General features: G+C 34.6%; 3 protein-coding genes across 7 annotated transcripts; 2 read left to right on the top strand and 1 right to left on the bottom strand.

Moving 5' to 3' along the window:
* The first annotated feature begins 6,073 nt into the window (after positions 1-6,073).
* Positions 6,074-12,367, top strand: LOC111303794 (protein SUPPRESSOR OF K(+) TRANSPORT GROWTH DEFECT 1-like). Of its 2 annotated transcripts, none has more exons than XM_022900235.2 (8): positions 6,074-6,731; positions 8,182-8,287; positions 9,904-10,102; positions 10,805-10,873; positions 10,961-11,035; positions 11,176-11,274; positions 11,420-11,575; positions 11,975-12,367. In XM_022900235.2, the coding sequence occupies exons 1-8, from the start codon at positions 6,248-6,250 to the stop codon at positions 12,098-12,100; spliced, it is 1,314 nt and encodes a 437-aa protein (XP_022755970.1). In that variant the 5' UTR covers positions 6,074-6,247; the 3' UTR covers positions 12,101-12,367. The 2 variants fall into 2 exon arrangements, with proteins under 2 accessions (XP_022755970.1, XP_089598796.1); XM_089742670.1 differs by having other exon boundaries at positions 11,176-11,294.
* Positions 12,368-12,915: 548 nt separating this feature from the next.
* Positions 12,916-16,513, bottom strand: LOC111303793 (Tetratricopeptide repeat (TPR)-like superfamily protein). The gene is made up of 2 exons (XM_022900234.2): positions 13,569-16,513; positions 12,916-13,467 (listed from the first exon to the last, which is right to left on the bottom strand). The coding sequence occupies exon 1, from the start codon at positions 16,365-16,367 to the stop codon at positions 13,737-13,739; it is 2,631 nt and encodes an 876-aa protein (XP_022755969.2). The 5' UTR covers positions 16,368-16,513; the 3' UTR covers positions 12,916-13,467; positions 13,569-13,736.
* A 160-nt stretch (positions 16,514-16,673) lies between these two features.
* On the top strand, positions 16,674-23,093 carry LOC111303791 (protein HIRA-like). Of its 4 annotated transcripts, none has more exons than XR_016327020.1 (10): positions 16,674-17,367; positions 17,585-17,860; positions 18,276-18,527; positions 18,607-19,004; positions 19,139-20,156; positions 20,526-20,730; positions 20,871-21,111; positions 21,361-21,483; positions 21,630-21,811; positions 22,441-22,607. XR_016327020.1 is itself a non-coding variant. In XM_022900230.2 (10 exons), the coding sequence occupies exons 1-10, from the start codon at positions 17,260-17,262 to the stop codon at positions 22,807-22,809; spliced, it is 3,096 nt and encodes a 1,031-aa protein (XP_022755965.2). In that variant the 5' UTR covers positions 16,674-17,259; the 3' UTR covers positions 22,810-23,093. The 4 variants fall into 4 exon arrangements, 3 of the variants coding, with proteins under 3 accessions (XP_022755965.2, XP_022755966.2, XP_022755967.2); XM_022900230.2 differs by having other exon boundaries at positions 21,706-21,811; positions 22,441-23,093; XM_022900231.2 differs by having other exon boundaries at positions 17,580-17,860; positions 21,706-21,811; positions 22,441-23,093.
* Positions 23,094-24,677: the final 1,584 nt, after the last annotated feature.

Raw genomic sequence — 24,677 nt, 5'->3', positions numbered from 1 at the left:
TATGAATTATGATTAGGGATGTAATCGAATCGAGTCGAGCCAATACAATGATAAGCTCGAGCTCGAGCTCGACTCTAAATTTACTATTCGATACTTGGCTCGAACTCGATTGAGTTTCATTTTTCTAGCTCGAGCTCGATTCGCAATCGAAATCGAGCTACTCAAGCTCGCTCGATTAAGCTCGATTAATATATAAAAAAAAATTCAATTTTTATACTAAAAAAAAACTCAATTATTTATGCTCGAGTTCGAGCTCGAGATCTTTTACAACTAATTTTTATCAAACCTAATAAATATTATATTTTCAAGATAATAACAATAATAATAGCAACAACAATAACAACAATAACAATAATAATAATAAAAACTTACACAACAATCAAATTCAAGCAAATAAAAGTCTCATTAAATGATTCAAATACAACACACAAATATAAGACATAATGAAACTTAGAAATTAAAATCCTAATTGAAAGATATTAAATATCCAAGCAAATAAGTTCACAAATAAGTTACAACAAACTAACAACAATACATATGCTACCTTCACAATATTATGTCTTCAAATGAACATTGGGCTCATATTGTTTTTCAATAAACCTACACAAAATAATAATTACAAAACAAAGAAATTATAATTAACAATAAGAATAATGGTAAAAGTACCCATGTAAGAAAAAGATTGTAATATTATTACAACGATCAATAACTTTAAATTTTTAACATTAGCATCAACATGGATTTTATCTTGTCAGTTGTCTTATAATCAGAGCAAAAAAATATAAACAGTATTTTGTCAATTACCTTAACATGAGTTTCTATCATTAGTTAACCTATGGTTCGTAAACTATAATGTAAAAAGCTCAATCTAGACTAGCTACTGCCTATTTTTCTTTAGTAATATTATGACAAATTAAAGGTATTTAATAATAATATTTCATACATGTATAAAAGACATTAGATATCCTCACTTTAGGGGATTTTGAGTGCAATCTCAATTGATTTCTTCTCTTTCTATATAGATAAAGTAAAAGAAAATAATAGTTAAAAATTAGATTAAAACAATGATAGTCGCCAAATAACAAAATAATAAAAAAAAATTCACTTTGTTCTTCTTCTTTACTCCATAAAGATTTCGACACCAATCTCCTCCACAAAGTAATGCTTGCACTATGTCAGGAGATAAAAAAGTACGATAAGTATCAATAACTCTACCTCATGCACTAAAGGTAGCTTCTGAAGCCACTGTAGTGATAAGAATAGCAAGTATATCCTGAGCCATCTTGGATAAAATACGATACTTCAAAGTGCTTGCTTTTCATCATTTCAAAGCATCAAACTTAGTGAAATCTCTTTCACAGATAAAACAACCCTCAGCTAGGTAGACATCTAAATCAAATTGTTGTGGTTGAGCAGTTTCAACTGATTTTACATAATTTACAAATTTAAACCAACCAGAAGAAGAAGCTTCTATATTCATACCACTAATACCACTATCATGCACTTGAGTTTCAGCATTATGCTCATTGCCAAATTGATACTCACAAGCATATTCATCATAAATCTCATAAAGGGCATATCGAACTTTAGCAATATTCTCTTGCTTCTCTATCAGGGTACATTCGAGGAAAGTAAAACTCAACCACCCTCATTTTGCACCTTGAATTTAAGATTGCTGCTATAGCCATCAACAAATGACATTATCCCCAATACTTATCAAATTTACTCTTCATCTTACAAACCATTGCTTGAACAAATTCATTTTCATCATTCATCTTTTTATCCAACAACATTTTCACATGATAAACTTCATTCAGAAACAGGTTTGAAGTTGGATAATCAATTCCATAGATGATTTTAGTGGCTGAATTAAAAACTTCTAAAATCTCATAAACTTTCTCCACCTTTTCCCAATCTTCATGACTTGGACAACATTCATAATGAGATTATCATTTTTTGAGCCTCGAAAATATTTTTTTGAATTTGATTGCAATCGATAACATCTCGAACGTCAAATTCCAATGTGTTTTACAATCGAGAATGAGTTTCCTATCAGGCAACTGTAACTGCTGTACTATGTCAGAAAATGAGTTAAGTCTTGTCTCATTTTGATTAATAAAATTGATACTTTCATGAACATCACCAATCACATTTTTAATCTCAGAAAGGCCATCTTGAACCATGAGATTTAAGATGTGCACACAACACCGAACATGAAATAATTTTCCTCCACAAAGCAACATCTTATTTCTTGAAAAAATGTCTTTAAGAATTCTAATCGCCACATCATTGCTTGAAGCATTGTCCACAGAAAGTGTAAACACCTTGTTTTCAATCCCTATTCCTTTAGACACTTAAAAATACAATCAGCAATCTCAACACCGTGACGAGGATGAGGTATGTGAACAAAGCTAATAACACACTTTTGCAATATTCAATTAGAATCTATAAAGTGTGCTGTAAGAACATGTACTCAATCTTTTGATTACTTGATTTCCATGAATTTATTGTCAAACTAATCTTGCTGACAGTCTTCAACAGTGCCTTTAATTTCTTCTTTTCTGTTTCATAAACTTGCATGCAATCTTTTTTAATAGTATTGCATGATACCTTTTCCCATACAGACATCTCATATTTTTGTTTCATGTTAAAACCTTTCTCTTCTATAATCGAAAAAGGATGCTCGTGCATAAGTATCCAATGTGCAGCTGTTTCTCTTATCTTTGCCATATCAAACTTGTCATCTGTGAGAGCAGGTAGTATCTGTACATCACCACATGTGTTTACTGACTAAAAATTGATCATTTGTTGTTGATTCTGAAAAATTTTTCTCTTAACACAAGTTATCAAGTGCCTCTTAAATTGAGTTATACTTTTACTTGTATTTATTGCTAGCTTCTTCTTGCAATGGACACACTCTTTTTTTTTTAAAGAGTGACTTCTTTGAACTCTAACCAAACAGCATATGTCTTTTGCCTCTTTTTCTCATTACGTTTTTCACACTCTTCAAGGTTAGCATCATCACATTCTCTATCATTGGCATCAATGACTGGTGTTTTATTTGTGTTACCATTAGTGGCATCTAAAGCTTCATTCATTGAATCATTACCATCATCTGACACAATTCGACTAGTAAAAGAATTTATTATCGACTGAACTGGTATAGAAGAGATATCCGGTGTGGTTGATGACATGTTTAGTTCCCTATAACAAAAAAAAAAAAAAGACAAATCAAAACAATAATTTAATTTGGGGATCAAAAAATAATGAAAACAAGTTGTTAGAAACATGTGCGATAAATTCTATTGCCAGAAACATGCTAAACAAGTTGCGAGAACAAATTATTGGAAGAGTATAAAATTTTATTCTTTGGAAAAATATACTAATATTGTAGAAATTTTAATAAATTTAAGATTACCTACTTTGATAATAATTTCAATTTCTAAAATCAATTTCTTAAAATGAATATTTCTTATTAATTTTTACAATTATACATGCCTATTTAGTATTTATATAACATTAACTCAATCTCATTAGAAATAAGTATCAGGTTATATTCTAACAAATCTAATATGCATAAAGAAGAAAAGTATTCACATTAAACAGTCCTCAATAAACTAGTGATGAACTATATGGAAGCTCAAATTATGATTATGACTAAAAAAAATAGAGCCAATGACCTTTTTTTCTGTTAAATAATATGAACCATCCAAAAATTTTTCTACTGATAAAGCTTATTGTGCAAGTCTTGAAGTGGCCCAAATTCAATTACTTTCTTGCTAGTAATACAAAGACTTTTGGTTTACAAAATTCAGTATTTAAATGCAACTTCACAAAGAACATATTGCTTTTCACAAGTTTGCAACAAAAATAAAAGTATAATGTGATAATGTTTGATAAACAAATCAGAATTGAGAAAATCAATACTAACAAATAGCTATAACACCTTGCCCCCTTTCATTGTTATTCTCGATCTGCATCCCCACAATATTCATAAGGGTATTTAATTTAGGCATTCTTATTTAAACCACTTTTTAGTGAGAATTGTAAGCTTAACATAAAAACATTTAATAAAAAAATGGCCCTAAAAAAGTATATCATGGAAAAATATCCCATACTTTTTTTAAGATTAAGAAAAAAAGTCCCCCATACTTTTATCAGTTACCGTAGTAGGGAAAGCAGCTGAGATAGAGAGAGCAGTTCCCTTTTAAAGTCTTTTATGGATTTCGAGTCGAGAATAGAGTAGTGGCTTAGATTCCCTGATCGAGTAATGGGGTTTGTTTTTCTCTCGTTCACATTAAGGGACCGGGTTCTGTTCAAGCTGCTACGAAAGAATTCGTCGAAGGGGTGGAACGAGCTTATCTTTTAGAGAGAGGAGAAATGGATTTTTTATAGAGAGCATTCGACATGATGAAACGGTACCTGATGAACCTATCGGTACTGGTCCCATCAACGTCGGGAAGGTCTCTTCTCTCTCATAGCCCTGCCCTAGTGGAAATCTCATATGTGAAATCCCAAATTTTCATGAAGATATTTGGAAAGGCTCTAACAGAATATTTTGATAAACAAAAAGACAGCACAAGATAACTTTGTAAAACTATAACTATAGGACAAATCAAACATAAAAATGGCAACACGCAGAAAAGCACTTACTGTGTAAAAGGGAAGCACGCAGCAGCTTGCTCCAACTTTGATTTGTCTTGGATTTGAGTTGGTTTTGGTCTAAGCTAGCTTGAAAGACAATGGAGTGGGACGCGAGAAGAAAAGGCGCCGCAAGGGTCTTCTAGTGAGTGAGAGAGACGTGGAGAAAGACTGAAAGAAAAGAAGGAAAAAAAGAAAATAAAATTTTAGGGTTTTTTAAGTTAAGGGTAAAAAAGTAATTTTATAAATAAAATAATAAAAATAAATATATAATAAAAAAGCTCAATTAGGCTCGTGAGCTATTCGAGTCGGGTATTAATATACTCGAATTCGGTTCGTTCGATAAGTCAAACTACTCGAGCTCGAGCTCGACTCGATAATTATCGAATTGAATTTGAATTTTAATCGAGTCAAATCCGAGTAACTTACGAGTACTAATATATCATTTACATCCTTAATTATGATAGCTTCTTTTTTTTTTTAAGAAAAATTTGAAGTGAAAAAGTTATTTAATTTTTTATATTAAAATAAGATGTGTTATATTTAATAATTTAAAATAAATGATTATAAGTTATATATTTAAAATAATTCGAACAAATAATTATTTATAAAATTCGAATCCAAAATTTTTTTATCAAATAAAATAATCTTAATTAATTTAACTAATCACTACAACTGCTTCTTTGTTTCTCGACTCTATTTCCCATTCTTTTTCACGCTTGCTTTGCCCGCCGCCACGCTAACAGCCTAAACATTAAACACCTCCCCGCTCTACAATTTTTATATAAATAATCAACTTTTTTATTTCTTTCTTTTATGGAATGAAAGTGCATAAAATTAATATAATAGAAAGATTCGAATATGAGTTTAATTAATTAGTTAATTCAATCATTTTTAAAAATAATTTTAAGATTTAAATTTTAATACTTATAATTTTTTATTTTTAAATTATAATTTTTATGAAAAAAATTATTATCACCATAAATCTTTAGATGTGTTTATTAAATGATTAAAAAATAAAAATTTTATAATTTTATATTTTCAATAAACTTCATAAATTATTTTCAAGAAATTATTTAATAAAATATTTAAATGAAAAAATATTAAAATTATTTAATGCATTAGATCAATTTTTATTAACAAAAATTATCTAATTACATTGATTCATATTTCTCTTTTTAATAATTTATTTTTTGTTTTTAATTTTTAACGATTAAAAATAAATCTGAAATTTTTAGTTCTTTTCTGACAAAAGATTAAAATTTTTTAAAATTAAAAACACAGATCTCTTCATAACCTCAGCGTAAGAACAAACAAAAACGGTGCAAAATTTTAAACTTTCCCAACCCATAATGCAATTTTTAGGCAAATAGAAAACAAATAAAAAAAAAAGTACACTAATTAATATTCCACACGCTTACGTTGGAGCTTCGTTTTGACGATCAAAAATCCAATCTTTCTCTTATCTTCTTCCATTCCTTCGGTCTCTCCTTCGATCCCTCTTTCTAAATCGCAAAACCCCAAAGAGGAAAATTTTAATCTTTTATCGATCCCATGCAATTCTATTGAAAAAATAAATTACCCAGAAAATTTTTTTTAAAAAGAAATGTATAGCAATTTCAAAGAACAAGCGATAGAGTACGTGAAGCAAGCGGTTCAAGAAGACAATGCAGGGAACTACAGCAAAGCCTTCCCTTTATACATGAACGCACTCGAGTATTTCAAGACCCATTTGAAATACGAGAAGAACCCCAAAATCAAGGAAGCAATTACCCAGAAATTCACCGAGTATTTACGCCGTGCCGAGGAGATCCGTGCTGTTCTCGATGAGGGTGGCCCTGGACCGGCTTCTAATGGCGACGCTGCTGTTGCCACGCGCCCTAAAAGTAAGCCCAAGGATGGTAGTGGTGGAGGAGAAGGCGGTGATGGGGAGGATCCGGAACAGGCCAAGTTGAGAGCTGGGCTCAATTCGGCTATTATTAGGGAAAAGCCTAATGTCAAGTGGAATGATGTGGCTGGGTTAGAAAGTGCTAAGCAAGCTTTGCAAGAAGCTGTTATTTTGCCTGTCAAGTTTCCTCAATTTTTTACTGGTTAGTTTTTTTTTTTTTGGGGGGGGGCTTTTTCATTGGTTTTTGGAGGATGATTTTGCGTATACATCTATAATATTGGTAGCTTTAGCTGGATTGTGGTAACTAGTAGTGGATACTGAAAAGGGTTAATTGTTGATTGTTGAACAATCGAGGAATTTTACGGTTTTATAGGCTTTTCTTGATAGGATTTGTTGAGGATGATTTATGTTTTTTAGCTATAAAGTAGTGACTTTTGCTTGATTTAGGCAATAGGTAGTGCATGTTGATTGTTGATTGTGAAACTGTTAAGAAAATTTTTCTTTGTTGACTGTGATATTATTTAGAAAAGAGGTTGGTTAGTAGTTTTAATGAGAAAGATGTGATTTTGGTGTTGATCTTTGATATTGTTAAGATAATTAATCTTGCTTGTTTGTTTAGGTTGACTCTGGTAATGGAGACTGCCTAAATGTGTTGCTTCATAAACTGATTGTTGAAATTTTCTGTTGCTTAAGAAATGAGATTGTTGTTCCTAAAATTGGCTTATGTTGTTATATATCTGTTGGACTGTTCCTGTTGAATGCAGTGAGACTTTAGCAAATTATTGATATGGCTACTTGTGGCACTCCTTGCTGCCATTTTTCTGGTAGTGCTTGAATTGTTTCATAGAACAAGCAACAAAGCAAGAATTTGCTTACTGATGAACCGTGTGATATTAAAGGAGTTAATTTGAGAATGTATAGTTGTTTCTGAAATCCCTCCTTCTGTTTTGTTGTTAATCTGATGATCATAGTTGTTAATGACAATAACCCTCCTAATACCACCGTCATAATTTAATGCTCAAGTTCCTGCAACACATAAATGTGACAAACAACCTCTTTCATCACCTTAATAGGACCTGCTTGCTGCCTCTGTTAGTGTCAATTTCTTGCTAGAAACTTTTGCTTGCACCAATATAGACTCTACCTCCTTTGCAGCTGTCACTGTGCCATTTTAGTCACATGATACAAAATTAATTTGGTTTTGAGAGTCAAATGCTTTTTAATGTATTCTATATTTCTGTTATAATTTTAGAGTAGGATTTCTTGAATTCAACTTAAAATTCAGCTCATTAGCCGTCTATCTGAAAATTTCTCTTATGATAGGTGTAGTAAATCAAAGTAATGTATGGGATTAGTTGAGGTTTTGTGTTCTGGTAGGAAAAGAGTTATATCTTCAGCCAGTCCGTATATTTGCACCCTTGTTCATATTGATGTGTTTGGTTATCCGCTTGGCCTTGTTAGAATATAAATTCTTTATGATTTGAACTGCTTTGGTTTAGGTTTGCTTGAACTGTTTTATTGGACGAAGAGAAACTCACTTAATCTAATGTGTATCCCCCTTTTCGCTGCTTTTTCATCCTGTTTCAACATTACATATGCAGGGATATAATTGGATTAATTTTGTTACAATTTTCCTACTTGTTCTCCTTTAGGAAAGAGAAGGCCATGGAGAGCTTTTTTGTTGTATGGACCACCTGGGACTGGGAAGTCATACTTGGCCAAGGCTGTTGCAACTGAAGCAGATTCCACATTTTTCAGGTAATTTAATGATTAGCACATATCTTTATCTGGCCATAACAGAATATTCACTGATCATCTGCTGAGTTTGAAGCCTTTTTCACTTTTTTTTTAAAATTTTTAAGATGCCTATTGAATCATGAAAACAAAGGGAAAAAGTTGATGCTTCACATGTTTGCTGATGTTGTATTATCTAGCCTTTCTTCTGTGATGCGCCCACCACTTTCCTTTTATTGGGAGAAAGGGAGAGGTGGCAGTAGTAAAGACTCCAATATATGTATCATTGGATTGCATCGGCAAATAGGTGGCATTTTTCACATATTGTGGTTATGACTTGTATCTGCTACAAAAACTCTTTGATCTATTAATATCTATTGGCTTTCTGTACTGCAAACGTCCCTACCTTATTTCTACATCTTCATTGTTCTGTTATTTGAAATTTATGGCCCACCCCTCCATCTTTATGTGATTTTATTTCCAAAATCTAGTATTTATATTAAGAACTCTAGGTATTGTGCAATTGAGGAGAGGAAGTTTAATTTACAGTCCCTTTAACCTAGGGTTCTTTTATTCCTTTGTTGAGTTTATATTAGTCTAGGAGTTTCTAGGCTTTGAGGTTGGTTTCTTGGAATCTAAGTTGATTATTTGATTGTAGTTTTCTGTCATGAATCCTAATCCTAGTGAATTTAAGAATAGTCTTGGAGTCTATAAATACCAATCTAATGTACATATTTATCTAGGCTTTTGATTATGTAATTGTGAGCATTTTGTTTTCCAAGCGTGGATGCCTAGGGTAACTGTGTTCTCCTCCTCTCCTGCGATCTTCGTTGTCTTTTCTTCATCTGCATTACTAAAGTCTTCATCAAAGTGCTATTTCATTCACTAACCCTAATTTGCTTTCTCCTACTCTGTAAACCTAGTTTTCCTCATCTCCAAGCCCAAGTCCTCCAAAATAATGAAGATGACTGATTACCCTAAATCTTTCCTATGTCAAGTAATATAGTAATTATAATACTTGACAACAATAATAGTAGTAATAATTGTACTAACAATGATAGGATTTTACAGTGTTTGATCCAAGAATGGGCATTGGGTTGTATACTTATTCTAGCCATACAATGTATAATGTCCACTGATGCAAAGGTCTACTATTATGATTTCATTTGCACATAATTTAAGGTTTTACCGTGCTAGTGTAGTTTGTATAGTGCAGAGCATCTGGGAGTCTTAGAAATGTTTCCATGGTTGCATCCTGCCATTCCATTATTATATTTTAGCTTACATCCAAAAGATGCATTGTGGGATTTGTGACTCCCTGTGATATTAAAGCATATGCTTCGAAATATATTATACTTTGGGAGTAAGGATCGTTCCTATAAAGACATGAAAATTGTGTTTCCTACAAGTTGTATGCTTTTGTTTTGAGATTGCAAACCTAGGCTTTCATTGAAAGTTGTTGATATTAATATATTATGATAAATTTACCTTTCCGACTCATGTTTTTATTATCTTTTCAAACATTTTTATGGTATTTAATCTTCTATGTACCTTTGCTCTGTTTATGTGCATGTATATAAGGTTTCTGCTTATTTCTATTTTAAAATTTAATCCCTCTTCCCCCCTTTTTTTTTTGCTAGTGTTTCTTCATCAGACCTTGTGTCAAAGTGGATGGGGGAAAGCGAAAAGCTGGTTTCAAACCTTTTTCAGATGGCTCGTGATAGTGCTCCTTCCATCATATTCATTGATGAAATAGATTCCTTGTGTGGCCAGCGTGGTGAGGGCAACGAAAGTGAAGCATCAAGACGTATCAAAACCGAACTTCTTGTGCAGATGCAGGTATTTATCAGTGTGGTGAAAGTGCTAAAAAAATTTTAAAAGTTTTAAATTTTTTTTTCTGAAAGATTTTCGAGATATTATTTTCTCATGATTTAAATTCTTGTAATCTCTGAACAGTTTTCAATTTTATCTTCAGTACTTGGTGTGGATTTGATGGTCTTTCTTTTATGATTTTTTTTAAAGGAAAGTTTGCACTTTATAAATATTTAATGCAAGTCCCAATAGGTTTTTCTTTTTTTTTTTTTAATTATTATTATAAAGTTTGTTTAAGTCCAAAATTTGAAGACCTTTTATTTTTGGATGATTACACATTCATTTTGTTGATATACAAATCATAACGTGAAAGCAAAAAATTTGAAGATCATTCATGAATCAACTCATTTACGGAAGACATGCAAGATAAGCAAATTACCTTGTGACTGTATAACACAAATTTTCTTAATTAATCTATGTGTCTTGAAAGACTTTCAAGTGATACTGTTGAGAGGTTATTTAATATATATTTGTGTAAGATAGTTTTTGTTGCTGTATTCTGTATGATGCTAGCATCTTTATGTTTAGAATTTCCATATTGCCTGTATTTGTATTACTCGGTGCTCATATCCTATTAATGCCCGTTCTAGATTGTGACAAATAGATATGAGTCCTTTCAAGATTTCAAGCTTAATATGAATTTTATACCTTGTGCTTTTGATGTTTTAGGGTGTAGGACATAATGATCAGAAAGTTCTAGTGCTTGCAGCAACGAATACTCCCTATGCACTTGATCAGGTAAAGGAGAAAATCAGCATAAATTTCCATATATTCATCTTGAATCAGCAGAGATGGATTTCTTTTACCAATCGATTTTTCTTACAGGCCATCCGTCGGCGTTTTGATAAGCGGATTTACATTCCTCTCCCAGATTTGAAGGCTCGACAACATATGTTCAAAGTACTTGACCTTATCCCTGATATTGTCCATCAAATTATTGAGAAAAAAGAAAGAAAATTCTTCTTTTTCACAATAGAATCATTCAATCCTTTTGGTTTTTTTGACATGGCTGCCTTGTTTGGTAAAATAAATTACAACAGGTGCATTTAGGTGATACCCCTCACAACTTGACTGAAAGTGATTTTGAAATCTTAGCTCGCCGGACTGAGGGATTTTCAGGGTCAGACATATCTGTTTGTGTAAGTGCAGCATCTGTATGGTATGCTTGATCATTACCTCTTCTTCCCCTTTCTCTGAATTCTGTCTTGGCTGTGAATCTTGTTATGAAGGGCCAATGTAGAGTAACTCACTTGTGTGCTTTTTTACTTGTTTATCTCTTTACAGGTTAAGGATGTTCTTTTTGAACCTGTACGTAAAACCCAAGATGCCATGTTTTTCTACAACACCTCTAATAATATGTGGATGCCATGTGGACCAAAGCAACAAGGTGCCATCCAAATCACTATGCAGGAATTAGCAGCCAAGGGACTTGCAGCACAGGTATGGAGTTGCTTGAGATAGAAAGTATTTGAGTTCTTACCTTTGTATCCCTCTGTTCCAATATACTTTTGGAGATTACCTTATGTCATGATTTTTTTAGTGTGCGTTTATCCTGGCTTTTGGAGATGGCATTGAGATGAAGTGTTTGGAGTGTGTTATTTGATATGTCTAAAATGTTATTATCTTATTTCAGTGTGATAACTAAATTAAAAATTAAAAACCACATAATTTAATAAACATGGAAAACAAAATCAATTACAGAAAGAAATTTCATCAAATATTCCAGAAGACACTTTGGAAGATTGTTAGCATTTTGTTATGCAATAAGTATAACTATTAAGCCATTTGTGACGTTTGAAGAAATTAAAATTTCTTTTTCATTGATTAATGCCTCTGCAGATCCTTCCACCTCCAATTTCAAGATCAGATTTTGATAAGGTGCTTGCTAGACAGAGGCCAACAGTGAGCAAAGCTGATCTTGAGGTCCATGAAAGATTTACAAATGAGTTTGGAGAGGAAGGTTGATGGATTCGATGAAATTGTCACATATATCTACTCGTGAGTGCAGTCTCTGCTATTTGTATTTTATTAATAACTGCAGGATCATCCAAGGAATATCTCTATTTAGCTTCATCTAGCGGGGAAGGTGACTACCTCCCATTTCCTGTATTCAGATAGGGTGAACCTTTGACACTTAATTGAATTGCTTGTTTTTTTTTACCATGTAAAGAAGATTACCGAGTAATTTGGCTTATAATGCTGGAATATGAGTTGTGCCCTTTTCTGCCTAAACTTGATGACCTGTTTTTTTCAGCCTAATTGTCTGGTTTTTTAAATGATTTGACTTTTCAGTATCATTTGGAGCATTTGCTATTGCTGCCCTACCTGTTAGGAGTTTGGTTGGTTGCGGTTGGGTTGGGCTGGTTAGGTTTGGTTTGGAGGGAAAATGGAGGGGAAACCGTTTTTTTTTTTGGGGGGGGGGAGGGGGTGGGAAGCGGTGGTTTGGTCGGCTGATGTGAACCTGGTCCCCGAGAGGCATATTTCTTAATACTACCATCTTGATTTATTAATGCCCTATTCCTATTGCCTGCTCTTTGGTGCAGAATACATTTGTATGCTTACCAGCAAGCATGAAATGTTTAAATAATTTAATTTTCAAAACCCCTTTTCTTCATAACCACGATGCTTGATAGCTTTGAGTTATAACTCACAAATTTCCTTCATCTTTTGACTTGGTAACATCAGGGATCAATGTATTTCAAAGTTCATTCAAGTTCAATTACCTGACGATAGGTTCAATTCAACAAACATGAATGCTGTTTGGAATCTAAAAATACAAATGAAGGGAATTGTTTACATATTTATTTTCAGTTATGTCAAATCCTGAATCAACTTTCTGTCCAAAGGTTTGAAAAGCTAGTTGAGTTAGCCTTCTCTATTTGTCATTTCAGACAAAAACAACTGTCAACTACTAAGAAAAGTCAAAAAGAATAAAGAGAAGGAAACAAAAAACAGTACTTACAAACTAGCATATAAAGCTTTTCCCATATGGAGTTGTTTGATGACCCATTTCTAAGATTCTATACGCGTTCTGAAAATTGAATGTTAATCTTCCATGGAGCTGAATGAAAAATTTAGCACCAGAGTTTTGTTTACCTTCAATCTTTAGCAGAATCAGCACCTTGAAATGTGACGGTAGAAAGACGTATGCCTGTCATCTTGGATCAGAAGGCATATTAAAACTTCGACGAGCACAGGGTGCCTTCAAGTGATTAATTAATTTCTCTCATTGTAACTTTATGCAAATGCAATAGAAACAACCTTAAGAATTTCCCATCCCATGACTTAATTCGTAGTTGATGAAGTCCCGGTTTACACTAATGAAGAATAAGCTGCAAATAGAAACATAAATTCACAATGACTGAAGAGTAACAATCAGGATAAAAAAAAAAAAAAGAAAGAACAAAAGCAACCCCAATAAATTGTCACATACCTCATCAAACATGTTTACAGCAAAGTCAGAAACACATGCAACCATCACTTGCCTCTGATAAATACGCCTATTGCTCAGCAACCCTCACATACCTAATAAATATCCCACCCCTTGCACCTAGATGACTGAAGTAACCTTTTGGAAGCTTCGGGCTGCATCGATCAATTGTTACCAGTAGTCACCACAAGAACAGCTGCCTGCTTTGAAGTGGTGGAACCGGTTTGTATCTCTGACTACTATATCTCTTCCTTCAATCAGTGATATTAACTTAATAACAGTGTGACAGTCTCCACACACTCTAAGGTTTTTAACAATCTGAAGAGCTGTACCAGGAGGAGTAGCAATCAATCCAAAAGCAATAGCCAGTCTCTCACTGTGTTGAGAAAGAATGGTTTCTTTGTCTTCATCAGCAATGTCCTGAAGTACATAATCAGTATCAGGTTGGTACCCCATGTCCTTTAGTCGAGTTTTTAACTCATCAAGCTTTGAATATATACGATCTGACATGGGATGAGAAAGATCAGCAGCCAAGAAAGAGTGAGTCTTGTTCTTAACTTCGATCCAGCTGTAGCCAGCCTCCTTTTTCACATTTCTGTTCTCCATCAATTTCCTTATCTTCCTTCTTTCATGCCAATTTCCTGCTGCAGCATAAATATTGGAAAGCAGAACATATGCAGCTGAGTCTTGTGGCTGAAGCGAAAAAAGCTGTTCTGCAGCAAGTTTTCCCAGCTCTAAATTGTGATGAACTCGGCAGGCAGCCAAGAGGGTTCGCCACACAGTTGTACCAGCTGGGAATGGCATTCTGTTTATGATATCCATGGCCTTTTTAAGCATTCCAGCCCTGCTATATAGATCGACCATGCAAGAATACACCTCCATTGTTGGAGAAATGTGGTGATTTTTTACCATCATGTTGAAGTACTTTTCACCTTCATCCACTAATCCAGCATGACTACAGGCAGAAAGGACACCAATAAATGTTATATCATCCATTTCCATGTTTTGTCTTTGCACTTCTTCAAATACCTTAAGAGCTTTATTTGCGTGACCATGCTGTGCATATCCAGAGATCATTGAGTTCCATGACACAAGGTCTCTTTCCCGCTGCCTTTTAAAAACTTGATATGCGTTATCTATATTCCCTCTCTTAGCATACATGGTAATAAGAGCACTACTTACACATAAAGCATCATTAAATTTTGATTTGATTGACCATGCATGAAACTGTTTTCCCTGTTCTAAAGGTGCCGTGGGTGCTGCACAGGCATTTATAACACTGGAAAAGGTAAATTCATTAGGTTTAATCCCCTCCTTTACCAGCCGGATAAATATTTTGCTAGCTCCCTCAGAGTCCCCTATTTGAGCATAACCAGCTAGCATTGCTGACCATGCGACAATGTCCCTCTCATCAATTTGTTCAAATGCTTTTACAGCTTCCTCAACATTTCCCAACTTAACATAAGCATCTAAAATAGAAGTTCCAACAGAAGGCCACTTCTCATAATTAGCTTTGATTACTTGCGCATGTATTTGGAAAGGAGAAACAGCAGGTTGAGCCGTAAGGATGGTAGAATAAGTAAAATGGTTTGGTCTGACACCTTCCTTGTTCATTAAGCAAAAAAGTTTAAGTGCCTGTTCAATTCCACCATTCTGCAAGTGCCCACTGATCATAGCCGTCCAAGATACAACATTTTGAGCTTCATGCATCATTGAGAACAACTTGAATGCATCATCCATTTCACTGCACTTACCATAAGCTACCATAAGTGCAGTTTTGATTTTAGGGTCAAAGCTAAAGCCATCTTTCAAAACCCGGCAATGAAGCTGCCTTGCAAAACCCAATTCTTTATGGTTAGCACATAACTTTATAAGGGGAGCAAAAACCATCTGAGTAAGCTTAACACCAGCAAGCCTCATATTGTAAAATGTTTCAAAAGCATCCAAATCAAGCCCATTTGTCACATAACCAGCAATCATACAATTCCATGTCACTGCATTCTTGGTTTCCATACCATCAAAAATAGCTCTAGCATCTTTATCCATCCCTGACTTCAAATACATATTAATCAAAGAATTGCACACAAAATTTGTAGTCTCAAAACCAAATTTTACAATCAAACTATGAACTTGAACACCCTTCTCTACTATCCCTTCACATGCCAAAGCTCCAAGAACAGCGGCAAAGGTGTATGGATTTGGCTTTATCCCTTCCATTTGCATTGTCACAAACAATTCCAAAACTTCCTCATTCATTCCATTCTGTGCATAGCCTCCAAGCAATGAAGTCCAAGAAACCACATTTCGTTCCCCCATATGATCAAAAACTCTCCTACCATCTTTCACATTCTCTGTTTTCATATACATATCTAAAAGGGAAGTCCCCACACTGACATCCTCAAGCAACCCAAGTTTCAAACATTGGCAATGAACTTGTCTTCCAGCTATCTCGTTAAACAAGCATCCACAGACCTTTAAAACACAGGAAAACGTTGACCCATCGACTGGTAATCCAAAACTATGAATACCCAGAAAGAGATTCAGAGCTTCCTTGTTTTTGTTATTGCGAGAGTACTCAAAAAGCAATCCGTTTTTTTGGGCAAGGACTGGTTGAGGACCTTTGTCAAACAGGTCAGGAGTCTGCTCTAAAGTAACAGATTTTGCGAAAAGCTCTGACCTTTGAGTGTTCAATTCATTGGTTTGGAAATGGGAGAGAGATTTGTAGAATGGGTTGTTGAGAGTTTTGAAAGAATGTTTTGTTTGAGTTCTTGTAAGAGCTTTTAAAGAGATGCTCAAACTCATGCTATCCTGTTATTAGTACCAGTTCACAAGTTTTGTGGGAGGGGTTTTTGCTGTTTATATAAAGGTTAATGAGCAAAAGGAAGACAAAAAAAACCCGAGTAATGGTAGGTCATGTGCAATTTACAAATTTTCAATTGAATACTGGTCCAAAAATCAGTTAAAAAAAAAACTTGTCTAAAAATATATTAATTCATCAAATATATATTTTTATACTGCTAATTGTTTTTGTTTACCAATAACGAATTATAGTAATTAAAAAAATTTTTAGTCTTTCGTATTTAGGAACCTTCTCACACTATATTCAAAGAAAGATTTTGACCGTTAAAAAAAGACCAAGTTTTATCCTTTTTGTGCGAGCTCCTCTTCGCTAGGGTTTTCTTTCTTACCCTTTGGCTTCTTTGTAATCGAAATTAGGGCTTTTTTTCTCACCATAAACAAAAGAAAACCCTCAATTATTATTTTCAGTTAAGTTTTAGAATAAGCTTTGGTGAAAAGACCTTTTTTGAAAATTTTTTTTATCTCTGTTTCTCTTCCCATTAACCATACTTCGACCTTTGTTTTTCTTTACTTCTAAGCACTCCAAAACCCTAAATTTTCATATTTTCCTTTCTGGGTTTTTCAGAAACAAGGTAAAGCTTTTTCTTTTTCTGGGTTTTGGTCATTTTCCACAATTGGGTTTTTTTTTTTTTTTTTTTTTTTTGGGTTATGGATGTTAAGAAAAATTTGGCTTTAAGTTTCAATTCAAGTTGTGGGTTGGTTTTTTTTTTTTTTTTTTGTTTCCCTTGTTGAGAAGCTATAAGCTTTACTAGTCTTTATTTGAGTTTTCACCCAATATAGTGAAAACAGAAGCAGAATTTGAAAGGGTTCTGTGAAGTAGCAAAAGAAGAGAAAAATGATTGCAGAGAAGCCAAGTTGGGTTAGGCATGAGGGAATGCAGATTTTCTCCATTGATGTTCAGCCTGGTGGTCTTAGGTTTGCTACTGGTGGAGGTGACCACAAGGTAAAACTTTCCTTCTTAATACTCTTTGTGTTCTCTTTTGACTTAAGTTTGCTACTGGTGGAGGTGACCACAGTTGCAGATTAGCATATGTATTCTACAATGATATGGCCAGAGATTATCTAAGTATGCTGACAAACAGATCTTTTATTAGTTTATATGTAAATTGGTATCTTTTGTTCTTAAATATCACTGTTTTTGCATCGTCTTAAAAGTGCAGGTTCGAATATGGAACATGAAATCTATTGGCAGGGACTTGGAAAATGATGAATCTACACAGAGGCTTCTTGCAACCTTGCGTGATCACTTTGGGTCTGTCAACTGTGTTAGGTGGGCTAAGCATGGTCGATTTGTTGCATCGGGGTCTGATGATCAAGTGATTCTAATCCATGAGAGAAAGCCTGGTTCGGGGACCACTGAGTTCGGCAGTGGAGAGCCCCCAGATGTTGAAAATTGGAAAGTTGTGATGACATTGAGGGGACACACTGCAGATGTGGTAATGATATTGTTCTTCATGTTGGGAGCTGGGGCATAAAGCCACTGATAAGATCTCAACTCTCTCTCCTGTAGTTAGTTTTAGTTTTATTATGCTGCATACTGATTGGTTTTTCATTCTCGAGAACGCATTTAAGTTTACCTTGAAACTCAGTTTTTGCAACATCTTTTTCTCACTACACAATTGATTTTTCATTCTTAAGGAAGCATATAAGTTTACCTTGAAACTCAGTTTTTGCAACATCTTTTTCGCACTACACATTTGCTAATGCCTGCACTTTTAAGTATGTGTTTATTTTGATTTGGTGAAAATGGAAGAGAAGAGAGTGGGTTGAGAAAGGATAGAAGTAGTGCTTTCTGATAAGCACTTGATATCGACCAACTGGGAAGTTTCTTTTATTTTGTGCTTGAAGTAGGTGGATCTTAATTGGTCTCCTGATGACTCAATATTGGCTAGTGGGAGTTTGGACAACACCATCCACATATGGAATATGAGCAATGGCATCTGCACAGCTGTGCTCAGGGGTCATTCAAGTCTTGTTAAAGGAGTTGCCTGGGATCCCATTGGGTCCTTCATAGCGAGTCAATCTGATGACAAGACAGTGATAATATGGCGAACAAGTGACTGGAGTCTTGCTCATAGAACAGAGGGCCACTGGGCAAAATCAGTATGTTTATTTGTGTTGATGGAATTTTGTTTGGTCTTAAATTCTGTTTCATTTTCTGATGGAAACATGTTCTTTTCAGCTGGGATCTACATTTTTCAGGCGGCTTGGATGGTCCCCTTGTGGCCATTTTATAACAACCACTCATGGTTACCAAAAGCCAAGGCATTCTGCACCTGTTCTAGAGAGAGGGGAATGGGCTGCAACATTTGACTTCTTAGGCCACAATGCCCCGGTTATTGTTGTGAAGTTTAATCACTCAATGTTCAGAAGGAATTTTGCCAATTCACAGGAAGCGAAAGCCACAACCGTAGGCTGGGCAAATGGAGCTGCTAAGATTGGGGGGAAAGAATCGTTGCCATATAATGTAATTGCAATTGGGAGTCAGGACCGCACTATAACTGTGTGGACTACTGCAAGTCCTCGCCCTCTCTTTGTAGCCAAGCATTTCTTCAGTCAAAGTGTTGTGGATTTATCCTGGTAAAATTTTTCATTTTAGTGAAAGATGTATGTGTTCTGTCTTTGATTTGCACATTTGTTCACATTGTGGTAGCCTTTCTCTCCTTATGCCATTTTTTCTTTATCTCTTAATGATAATCTCATTTCATAAACAGGAGCCCTGATGGCTATTCTCTCTTTGCGTGTTCATTGGATGGGACAGTGGCTACTTTCCATTTTGAAGTGAAAGAACTTGGCCACAGGCTAAGTGATGCTGAACTTGATGAGTTAAAGAGAAGTCGTTATGGTGATGTCAGAGGTCGACAGGCGAATTTGGCGGAGAGTCCTGCACAGTTATTGCTTGAAGCTGCTTCAGCCAAGCAAACCCCTAGCAAAAAAGTGGCTTTGGATGTTCAGCAGAACCAGATACCTGTAAAAACTTCTGTTGAGTTGGGGGTCACAAACAAAATCTCTGAGCCTCAGAATAACAATGGGAAGAAGAGTGGGCTTGCTGCTACTGACGAATTAAATAAAGTGGTGAGTTCTGCCCGGATTTCTAGTCCTGTGAAACAAAGAGAATATAGACGTGCTGATGGTAGAAAGAGGATCATTCCTGAAGCAGTCGGTGTGCCTATTCAGCAGGAAAATATTTGTGGCAGTGCTCAATCTCAAGCGCTAGACTTCCCTGTTGCGTCTTCTGATCGCAGAAAAAATGATAATGGCATAGTTCCTACTGATGATAGTTTGAGGGAAGCTTCTGTCAGGGGAACCATTAGCAGAAGCTCCGACTTAAAGGAGCGCTCAGGGGTCACTGCCAGGGCTACTGTTACAGACAGCCTGGTTATTGAGAAAGTTCCAGTCTCTACTGGCCAAGATCATAGCATCAATGTAGAACAGTCTGGAAATATGAAGCCTTCAGGTTCCACTGCTACCTCGACCACATCTCTTTCAATTAGGGTATTTGACAAGAAAGAAGGTGAGGATATGACTCCAGTTTGCTTGGAAGCTTGTCCTAGGGCACATGCTGTGAATGACATTGTTGGTGTGGGAAATGCATGTATGATGAAAGAAACAGAAATTGTTTGCACTAGAGGGGCTCAAACTCTTTGGACTGACCGTATCTCAGGAAAAGTCTCTGTTTTAGCTGGAAATGCAAACTTCTGGGCTGTTGGATGCGAAGATGGGTGTCTACAGGTAAGTAAGAGCTCTCTATCTTAACCAGGCAGAATTTATATTTCTTTATCCTGTAACAACTGTTCTGGAGTCATTGGACAATACTATTGGAATTTCTGTTCAGCAATTGTATGTTTTTTTTAATCTTTTTGTGTGGTATCTTGCTATCAAGTTCATGGTTTTCCTACTATTTTTTTTTTCCATTTTTGCTGGGGGTGTGGTGTTACCATAGTTTTGTGTAGGCATTTAACCATTTTGATTTCAAGAGTGGGCTTTAGACTTGGGCCTTGCATGTGCTTGTATGGTATCATTCCTGGCTAATCATTACAGTTAGATTTCATAAATTGTTTGGCAAATGAACCTTAGTCTTGTTTGGTTATGTTTTTGAAGGTTTATACAAAGTGTGGAAGACGTGCATTACCTACCATGATGACAGGATCTGCTGCAACATTCATAGATTGTGATGAGAGCTGGAAATTATTGTTGGTCACAAGGAAAGGATCTTTGTATTTATGGGATCTCTTCAATAGGAACTGTCTCCTCCATGATTCTTTGGCATCTTTAATCACTTTGGACCTTAGCTCGTCTGCGAAAGGTACATGTACTTGATATAATTTGTGCCTTTGTATGATGTTTGAAGACTTATTGTTTTGTAGTAGAAGGTTGACTGCTTATGATGTCTTGTTCATGTGGGATGTTGCACGTATTTCCTGACATTTTTATGTCTCTTTTCAGGCACAATCAAAGTCATATCTGCTAAGTTATCAAAATCTGGTTTTCCTCTCATTGTGTTGGCTACTCGGCATGCGTTTCTCTTTGACATGAGCCTCAGGTGTTGGCTGAGGGTTGCAGATGACTGCTTCCCTGCATCAAATTTTGCTAGTTCTTGGAATTTGGGTTCAATTCACACTGGTGAGCTCGCTGCCCTTCAGGTGGATGTCAGGAAATATTTGGCCAGAAAGCCAGGCTGGAGCAGGTTTGATGCTATTAATATTTTACCCTAAAATCCTGAAGCCATATCAGATTTGATTCTTGGTATTTGTTTGACATCTTATCTCTGTTGCTGGCATGAATTTCAGTTACAGTTTTCTCTTACTAAAGTTCCTTTTGACACAGTACCTGCTAAAGAAATAATTCTAAATAAATCCCAGTTTTTAATTATTTTAAGAAGCTCTTTTAACTGTGTTGTTCCTAGAATTACACCAGTGATCATGTTGTGCAACAGGGTAACTGATGATGGAGTGCAGACACGTGCTCATTTAGAAGCTCAGTTGGCATCATCTTTGGCTTTGAAATCCCCTAATGAATATCGCCAGAGCCTTCTTTCCTACATACGCTTCCTAGCAAGGTTTGTCTTTCTCCCCTACCAAATGCATTTTTGAGAAAATAACACTTATGGCTTCCTCAATGTAGGCTTATGTGTTTTTGTTACTAGATGTGAAGCTTGTATTCAGTGCATTGAAATATAACTTTCACATCTACGCATTTCTGCAGAATACTGTTCTCTCTCGCATATTTGGGCGCAAACATAAAAATAAATCATTGACAAACTATACATGCTCTTTTGCAGAGAAGCAGATGAATCTCGTTTGCGAGAAGTCTGTGAAAGTTTTCTCGGGCCACCAACCGGGATGGCTTCTGATTCCAAGAATCCTGCTTGGGACCCCTATGTACTTGTAAGTCTGTAATCCCAATTTCTTAAAAATAAGGCTCCATTGATTTTAGTGCATCTTTTTCCATCATAGCCTTGATATTCGAGGATTATCACTTCTTGGAAAATGCATCATCTTAGCTGCTTTATAAATCATATAATTCTTAAATTTTTTGGTTCAATCAGTTTTAAAATCTTTCTAGAGTGTTGATGTCCTCAGAAGGTAACAAAAGTATTGTTTCAAGGAATTGTTTTGTTAATTTTAATTTTCAATCAAAGCCTCTTTATCTAACACGAGACTCGTTACATTAGAGTTGTTTACTGGCTGGGCCGGCCAGTTCAGGCTTAGTTAGCTTTTTAAAATCCTGCACAAGGCCTGGCTTGGCCCTTCAGGTCTAAGAGGCCGCAAAATATTTAAAATATTAAATATTAATATTTTAAATATATTTTGGACTTAAAATTAAATAATATCTTGGGCTGGGCTGGGGCTTGGAAACCCATGTCCAAGGTCCATCCCGCCAGCCTGTGGTCAGGTCTTCGCCGCATATCCTGTTTCTGACATGCTAGCCCTCTACTTTTTTTTTTCTTTTTTTGATTTAGCCTCAAGGGGTTCCTGCAATGATTCATTCCCTTAACCTATCTGGATCTTTGCAGGGAATGAGAAAGCACAAACTTTTAAGAGAGGACATTCTTCCAGCAATGGCATCCAATAGAAAAGTCCAGCGTTTGCTTAATGAGTTTATGGATCTCCTCTCGGAATATGAAAGTGTTGAAAACAATCTAGAGCAAAAAAATCCATCTCCGCCAACTACATCTCAACCAACAATAGATCCGTTGGACTCAATCCCATCTGCGGCAGGTCAAACGTATTCCGCCCTGCTGGCAACAGATAAGAAGAAAAATCCTTCCCTTGGTATGGATCAAATGGATTATGCTCCATCAGTAACTGATGAACTGAACTTGGGCACCCTATCAACTGATCAAGTCACTCAGGCTCCAATATGCAAAGATGCTGGTTTGTGATGATTAAATCTTCAATAATCCATACTAACATGGTGTTCAACTTAAAATAGGGGAGTGCGCAGAAATAAATATATTCCATGCTGGTTAAACAAAGCTTCTCATTTTGGTGGAACATTATCTGATTTATCTTTTTTTTCTTCTTCTGAAGTTTTCTTCTCTGTGCATGTAGATTAAGAATCTCACTTGTTAGTTAAAAGTTATTTTTTTCTCACCACTGATGGAAACCATTCTCTTGTACATTTGAGCATAATACTAATCAAATCCTGTCTGTCTTTCAAGTGTTATTTTAGATTTTACAAGGGCTAATGGGATGACATATATTATAGTAAAAAAATTTTAAAAAATGGGATGCGATAATCTTTGAATTTCGCTTTTGAAGATAAAAAAAAAATTTTTTACTGTCAATGTATAAAAAATAACTTTATTTATAGTGACTTTTCTTCGCGGAGATTACTTAAAAAGTATTATAATTCAATTCAATTCAATTAGGTAAGGTTTGTTGATTACGTGATCGATGTATTCAGTTATGACAGCTTTTCAAGACTCGGATTTTAGACCCTTGTTTCATATTTTTACTTCATCTTTTGTTTCCTATATAGCTTTCTAAAAGACAAATTGATGCTTCTTGTTTACACATTCATTCTATAATGGTTTATTTTGACTAAAATTTCAAGGAATTGGACCAATTTGATGATACATTTATTTGTTTGTCAATGGGAAAGATAAATTAAACTTGTTAACCAAGGAAATGGCTTGTAGCTATCTTGCATGCCAATGAATTTTTTTAATGTAAAAAGTTAGATACACTGCCTGATTGAGGCCACGAAAAAAGCTTAGATTAAGTGTGAAACCAGCTAAGTCCAAATAATTAGAAATTGCAAACAAACAAGAAAAGTAATAAAGTTTATAGGGACAGTGAAAGCTACAGCATGTTTGGTTTTATAAGTAAGTTTGCATGGTTGAAATTTATGCCAAGTTTGCATGGTTGAAATTTATGCTATCTTTATGAGACCTAAATGTCTTAGGACCATGGTTGCAGGAAAAATCTTTGTATAATTAGATTTATTATTGGCTGTCCAAAAAATTTCACGACTTCAGCATAATAATGATCTATTCTATTAAGTAGTATGTCACTGCAAACCGCTTCTTCAATTAAATTAGATTTATTCTTTTTCTTATATTTATTGAAAGATTAATAATAAACCAATTTCGATATATATATATATATATTTATATATATATATACCAAGTAAACTTTTTTTTTTCATTTTTCTTTCAGAATAAAAGTCTACTAATACGTAGCAATTAACGTATATTTACCCCAAAAAAAAAAAAATCATAAAGCAACAAAAAGTTGAGGCAAATACTCACATAATGTGACTTAAATCTAAAATAAAATTTTAATAAATTAAAAATATAAATTACATACAATGTATTCATACATCACCTTGGCAGTATAAATTGATTGTATAAAATAATATTAAAAATAAAAATAAAAATAAAATTTTTTATGGGAGTATGGTATCACATACTGCTAAGCTCTCTTACCCATATTTACAAAGTGATTAGTAATTCTCAACCATAATGTAATTTATTGATAAAATATTATATTTTTAATTTTTATAATCATAATTTAAATTTTGAAAGTTTTAAGTACGAAAAAAAATGATTAATAAACAATACAGTAGCAAATATTTGGGAGTGCCCATAACTTATTCAATTCCCATATGCGGGTCTTTATTTATTTATTTATTTATTTTTTTGCTTCAGCTCAAGATTAATTTGATGCAAATTTCTATGTCTCCAAATGATTAATTTTTTGAATCAAATTAGATGCATAATCTTATCATGTTAATTGGAAATTCTAC

The sequence above is a fragment of the Durio zibethinus genome, chromosome 13 (assembly GCF_047325235.1).
Source record: "Durio zibethinus cultivar Kanyao isolate XHJ-2024 chromosome 13, ASM4732523v1, whole genome shotgun sequence".
In the NCBI taxonomy this organism is placed as follows: Eukaryota; Viridiplantae; Streptophyta; class Magnoliopsida; order Malvales; family Malvaceae; genus Durio; species Durio zibethinus.
Note: the sequence above shows the minus strand (reverse complement) of the source record. Positions and strands in the feature narration are given on the sequence as shown.